General features: G+C 40.8%; 1 protein-coding gene across 1 annotated transcript in view; it reads right to left on the bottom strand.

Moving 5' to 3' along the window:
- Window positions 1-956: 956 nt before the first annotated feature.
- LOC124006918 (protocadherin Fat 3-like) overlaps window positions 957-7,543 on the bottom strand; it is a 29,763-nt gene continuing 23,176 nt past the window's right edge. Inside the window, exon 6 of the mRNA XM_046317108.1 lies at window positions 957-1,055. Coding sequence (XP_046173064.1) covers window positions 957-1,055 — 99 coding nt within the window. The remainder of the gene's footprint in view (window positions 1,056-7,543) is intronic.

Consider the following 7,543-nt stretch of genomic DNA (forward strand, 5'->3'; position numbering starts at 1 on the left):
TATTAAGGGTCAGGGTACATGTTGGCTGTATTAAGGGTCAGGGTACATGTTGGTTGTATTGGGGGTCAGGTTACATATTGGGGGTCAGGGTACATGTTGGCTGTATTGGGGGTCAGGGTACATGTTGGTGGAGAGCAGGTACTGTAACATTGCAGCTACACATCAAAGTGAAAAAAAACAGTCTTTATTTATGTTTTTAAATGCTCTTACAATCCACTTAGTACTCTGACGTACGCCAAACAAATGTCATCCTGAAATGAACATCGACTGTCTCAACATGAATGTAAATAATTCCAGACTCATTGAAGAGGTGGATAATGTTTTAACTTCCCTGCCAAACAACAAGGCAAGTGGAACAGATGGTGTCACCTACGAGACCGAGACTTTAATGACCACAAGGCCCCAGTCCTTCCATGTACTCATGCATATCTTTAATGCCTGTCTGATTAATTGAATGGTACCTGGTCTCATGGAAGGATGCTCTAAAACACAGAATACACCCAACGATACAATGTTACAGATGATCCATCTACATGGAGAGACATCTCCCTCTTCCCCTCTGTCTAGAAAGTGTTTATGAAATGCTCGCCCACCTGCATACCACCATGGCTTGTAGATGCAGGTATTCTCTCTCCCAAACAAAAGGCCTTTATACACAGACAGGGTACGAACGAGCATGTTTTCTTTCTTAAAACTGGAATGGGATGACATCAAGCATGAATCGTTTCCCACGGTGTTTCTGGACATTAGCGATGCCTTCGGTGCTTTATCACAGAGTGTAATGATCAATGATTTTGAGGAAATACTGTCTCAGGTGGCCCAAGCGAAGATTCAACATCCGTTTGCCAAGGTGAATATCCAACAGAAAGTTCTGAGCGACGGGGAAAGTGTGCTATGCCTAATAAACAAACCCACTACACGTGACGTTGTCTTCCTGAGACAACAGAGTTCAGAGTTCAGGTGTTCCGGGTGTTGAGTGGATTGGCTTCCAGACTGACTCGCCTGTTGAACATGGTCAACAGTGACGATGTGCCAGAGCCTCCCTCCTTCTGGACCTACGGAGGCAGAAGGTTCCACGGGCCAGAGACACAGAGGACAGTTTCCTGGGCTTCGGGAGGAAGGCCAATGGGAGAATTGGACACTACAGGCTGCTGCAGGCTTTGGAGTCTGGTCAGACTGTTCGGACATCAACGACCTGTGCAACCGGACTGGAGACTAGTCTCGCGTAGCCATACTTCTAAAATCACCTTGTTCAGTTGGAGATCTGGATCATTTTTTCATTAGCCAAAATTATTTGAATAGACCGCTGGCAGCAAGATTGTGGGGGGGGGGGGTTGTTACATTTCAAGACCCCTCCCCCCCATGCCTGTTGGAGTTTTGCAGAGTTCTCAACAACAGCAGAAAATGGAAGAAAGCCTGGAGGACATCACACACACGTGGGGACACTTGTCAAACCGAAAGGTGCTTCAACTCACAGTCCATACGGCATCAGGACATAAACTGACAGTCCATATGGCATCAGGACATAAAGTCACAGTCCATATGGCATCAGGACATAAAGTCACAGTCCATATGGCATCAGGACATAAAGTCACAGTCCATATGGCATCTGGACATAAAGTCACAGTCCTTATGGCATCTGGACATAAAGTCACAGTCCTTACAGCATCAGGACATAAAGTCACAGTCCTTATGGCATCTGGACATAAAGTCACAGTCCATATGGCATCAGGACATAAAGTCACAGTCCTTATGGCATCTGGACATAAACTGACAGTCCATATGGCATCAGGACATAAACTGACAGTCCATATGGCATCAGGACATAAAGTCACAGTCCTTATGGCATCTGGACATAAAGTCACAGTCCTTATGGCATCTGGACATAAAGTCACAGTCCTTATGGCATCTGGACATAAAGTCACAGTCCTTATGGCATCAGGACATAAAGTCACAGTCCTTATGGCATCTGGACATAAAGTCACAGTCCTTATGGCATCTGGACATAAAGTCACAGTCCTTATGGCATCTGGACATAAAGTCACAGTCCATATGGCATCAGGACATAAAGTCACAGTCCTTATGGCATCTGGACATAAAGTCACAGTCCTTATGGCATCTGGACATAAACTGACAGTCCATATGGCATCAGGACATAAAGTTAGAACAGTCAGTCACCTGGAGTGTTGTAGGTCTGCCCTCCATCCATACCTGGTACTGAGAGACACAGAGACAGAGAGGGAGACACAGAGAGAGAGAGAGAAAGATAGAAACAAAGAGAGAGAGAGAGAGAGACAGAGACACAGAGAAATAGAGAGAGAGAGAGAGAGAGAGAGAGAGAGAGAGAGACAAAGAGAGACATTAACTACCTGTCATTAACTACCAGTCATTCATTACTGGTCATTAACTACAACATTTTTTAAACCTTTATTTAACTAGGCAAGTCAGTTAAGAACAAATTCTTATTTTCAATGAAGGCCTATGAACAGTGGGTTAACTGCCTGTTAACTACCTGTCATTAACTACCTGTCATTAACTACAGGTCATTGACTACCTGTCGTTAACTACCGGTCATTAACTACCTGTTGTTAACTACCTGTTGTTAACTACCACTCATTAACTACCGGTCATTGACTACCTGTCGTTAACTACCGGTCATTAACTACCTGTCATTTACTACCGGTCATTAACTACTGGTCATGAACTACAACTCATTAACTACCTGTCATTAAGTACTGGTCATGATCTACCTGTCATTAACTACTGGTCATTAACTACCTGTCATTAACTACTGGTCATTAACTACCTGTCATTAACTACTGGTCATTAACTACCTGTCATTAACTACGGGTCATTAACTACCTGTCATTAACTACAACTCATTAACTACGGGTCATGATCTACCTGTCATTAACTACTGGTCATTAACTACCTGTCATTAACTACTGGTCATTAACTACCTGTCATTAACTACTGGTCATTAACTAACGATCATTAACTACTGGTCATTAACTACTAATAATTAACTACCTGTCATTAACTACCGGTCATTAACTACCTGTCATTAACTACTGGTCATTAACTACCTGTCATTAACTACCGATCATTAACTACCTGTCATTAACTACCTGTCATTAACTACCGATCATTAACTACCTGTCATTAACTACCGATCATTAACTACCTGTCATTAACTACCTGTCGTTAACTACCTGTCATTAACTACCGGTCATTAACTACCTGTCATTAACTACCTGTCATTAACGACCCGTCATTAACTACCTGTCGTTAACTACCTGTCATTAACTACCTGTCATTAACTACAGGTCATTGACTACCTGTCGTTAACTACCTGTCATTAACTACCTGTCATTAACTACTGGTCATTAACTACTGGTCATTAACTACGGCTCATTAACTACTGGTCATTAACTACAACTAATTAACTACTGGTCATTAACTACTTGTCATTAACTACTGGTCATTAACTACTGGTCATTAACTACTGGTCATTAACTACAACTAATTAACTACTGGTCATTAACTACTGGTCATTAACTACTTGTCATTAACTACTTGTCATTAACTACTTGTCATTAACTACAACTAATTAACTTCTGGTCATTAACTACTGGTCATTAACAACTGGTCATTAACTACTAGTCATTAACTACTGGTCATTAACTACTGGTCATTAACTACAACTAATTAACTACTGGTCATTAACTACTTGTCATTAACTACTTGTCATTAACTACCTGTCATTAACTACTGGTCATTAACTACTGGTCATTAACTACTGGTCATTAACTACTTGTCATTAACTACTTGTCATTAACTACCTGTCATTAACTACTGGTCATTAACTACTGGTCATTAACTACTGGTCATTAACTACTTGTCATTAACTACTTGTCATTAACTACCTGTCATTAACTACTGCTCATTAACTTCCGGTCATTAACTACTGGTCATTAACTACCGGTCATTAACTACAACTCATTAACTTCCGGTCATTAACTACAACTCATTAACTTCCGGTCATTAACTACCTGTCATTAACTACTGGTCATTAACTACAACTAATTAACTACTGGTCATTAACTACTTGTCATTAACTACTTGTCATTAACTACCTGTCATTAACTACTGGTCATTAACTACTGGTCATTAACTACTGGTCATTAACTACTTGTCATTAACTACTTGTCATTAACTACCTGTCATTAACTACTGGTCATTAACTACTGGTCATTAACTACTGGTCATTAACTACTGGTCATTAACTACCGGTCATTAACTACCTGTCATTAACTACCGGTCATTAACTACCGGTCATTAACTACCGGTCATTCACTATCGGTCATTAACTACAACTCATTAACTACCGGTCATTAACTACCGGTCATTAACTACTGGTCATTAACTACCGGTCATTAACTACCTGTCATTAACTACCGGTCATTAACTACTGGTCATTAACTACAACTCATTAACTTCCGGTCATTAACTACAACTCATTAACTTCCGGTCATTAACTACCTGTCATTAACTACTGGTCATTAACTACAACTCATTAACTACCTGTCATTAACTACTGGTCATTAACTACAACGAATTAACTACTGGTCATTAACTACTGGTCATTAACTACTGGTCATTAACTAATGGTCATTAACTACTGGTCATTAACTACTTGTCATTAACTACTTGTCATTAACTAATGGTCATTAACTACTGGTCATTAACTACTGGTCATTAACTACTGGTCATTAACTACTGGTCATTAACTACTGGTCATTAACTACTTGTCATTAACTACTTGTCATTAACTACAACTAATTAACTTCTGGTCATTAACTACTAGTCATTAACTACTGGTCATTAACTACTGGTCATTAACTACAACTAATTAACTACTGGTCATTAACTACTGGTCATTAACTACAACTAATTAACTACTGGTCATTAACTACTGGTCATTAACTACTTGTCATTAACTACTGGTCATTAACTACTGGTCATTAACTACTTGTCATTAACTACTTGTCATTAACTACTGGTCATTAACTACTGCTCATTAACAACTGGTCATTAACTACGGCTCATTAACAACTGGTCATTAACTACTTGTCATTAACTACTTGTCATTAACTACTGGTCATTAACTACTGCTCATTAACAACTGGTCATTAACTACAGCTCATTAACTACTGGTCATTAACTACTTGTCATTAACTACTGGTCATTAACTACCGGTCATTAACTACTGGTCATTAACTACTTGTCATTAACTACTTGTCATTAACTACTGGTCATTAACTACTGCTCATTAACAACTGGTCATTAACTACAGCTCATTAACTACCGGGAATTAACTACCGGTCGTTAACTACCTATCGTTAACTACCTGTCGTTAACTACCTGTCGTTAACTACCTGTCGTTAACTACCTGTCGTTAACTACCTGTCGTTATCTGAAAGCCAGGCCTCCAATAAGCCAATCTTCTGATTAGAGACATGCCACCTCTAAAATATATGATTAAATATATTATTATTCCGGTTTGAACTTTTACATAGGGGTTCATATGAAATCCTTTTTCAGAGGGGTTCAGTTACTGGAGTCTACAGTTTGTGTAGAGGACACATCTCATGTGAGAGGACAGTTACTGGAGTCTACAGTTAGTTTAGAGGACACATCTCATGTGAGAGGACAGTTACTGGAGTCTACAGTTAGTGTAGAGGACACATCTCATGTGAGAGGACAGTTACTGGAGTCTACAGTTAGTGTAGAGGACACATCTCATGTGAGAGGACAGTTACTGGAGTCTACAGTTAGTTTAGAGGACACATCTCATGTGAGAGGACAGTTACTGGAGTCTACAGTTAGTGTAGAGGACACATCTCATGTGAGAGGACAGTTACTGGAGTCTACAGTTAGTGTAGAGGACACATCTCATGTGAGAGGACAGTTACTGGAGTCTACAGTTAGTGTAGAGGACACATCTCATGTGAGAGGACAGTTACTGGAGTCTACAGTTAGTGTATAGGACACATCTCATGTGAGAGGACAGTTACTGGAGTCTACAGTTAGTTTAGAGGACACATCTCATGTGAGAGGACAGTTACTGGAGTCTACAGTTAGTGTATAGGACACATCTCATGTGAGAGGACAGTTACTGGAGTCTACAGTTAGTTTAGAGGACACATCTCATGTGAGAGGACAGTTACTGGAGTCTACAGTTAGTGTAGAGGACACATCTCATGTGAGAGGACAGTTACTGGAGCCTACAGTTGGTGTATAGGACACATCTCATGTGAGAGGACAGTTACTGGAGTCTACAGTTAGTGTAGAGGACACATCTCATGTGAGAGGACAGTTACTGGAGTCTACAGTTAGTGTAGAGGACACATCTCATGTGAGAGGACAGTTACTGGAGTCTACAGTTAGTGTAGAGGACACATCTCATGTGAGAGGACAGTTACTGGAGTCTACAGTTAGTGTAGAGGACACATCTCATGTGAGAGGACAGTTACTGGAGTCTACAGTTAGTGTATAGGACACATCTCATGTGAGAGGACAATTACTGGAGTCTACAGTTAGTTTAGATGACACATCTCATGTGAGAGGACAGTTACTGGAGTCTACAGTTAGTTTAGAGGACACATCTCATGTGAGAGGACAGTTACTGGAGCCTACAGTTGGTGTATAGGACACATCTCATGTGAGAGGACAGTTACTGGAGTCTACAGTTAGTGTAGAGGACACATCTCATGTGAGAGGACAGTTACTGGAGTCTACAGTTAGTGTATAGGACACATCTCATGTGAGAGGACAGTTACTGGAGTCTACAGTTAGTTTAGAGGACACATCTCATGTGAGAGGACAGTTACTGGAGTCTACAGTTAGTGTAGAGGACACATCTCATGTGAGAGGACAGTTACTGGAGTCTACAGTTAGTGTAGAGGACACATCTCATGTGAGAGGACAGTTACTGGAGTCTACAGTTAGTTTAGAGGACACATCTCATGTGAGAGGACAGTTACTGGAGTCTACAGTTAGTGTAGAGGACACATCTCATGTGAGAGGACAGTTACTGGAGTCTACAGTTAGTGTAGAGGACACATCTCATGTGAGAGGACAGTTACTGGAGTCTACAGTTAGTGTAGAGGACACATCTCATGTGAGAGGACAGTTACTGGAGTCTACAGTTAGTGTATAGGACACATCTCATGTGAGAGGACAGTTACTGGAGTCTACAGTTAGTTTAGAGGACACATCTCATGTGAGAGGACAGTTACTGGAGTCTACAGTTAGTGTAGAGGACACATCTCATGTGAGAGGACAGTTACTGGAGCCTACAGTTGGTGTATAGGACACATCTCATGTGAGAGGACAGTTACTGGAGTCTACAGTTAGTGTAGAGGACACATCTCATGTGAGAGGACAGTTACTGGAGTCTACAGTTAGTGTAGAGGACACATCTCATGTGAGAGGACAGTTACTGGAGTCTACAGTTAGTGTAGAGGACACATCTCATGTG

The sequence above is a fragment of the Oncorhynchus gorbuscha genome, linkage group LG20, assembly GCF_021184085.1.
Source record: "Oncorhynchus gorbuscha isolate QuinsamMale2020 ecotype Even-year linkage group LG20, OgorEven_v1.0, whole genome shotgun sequence".
Lineage (NCBI taxonomy): Eukaryota > Metazoa > Chordata > Actinopteri > Salmoniformes > Salmonidae > Oncorhynchus > Oncorhynchus gorbuscha.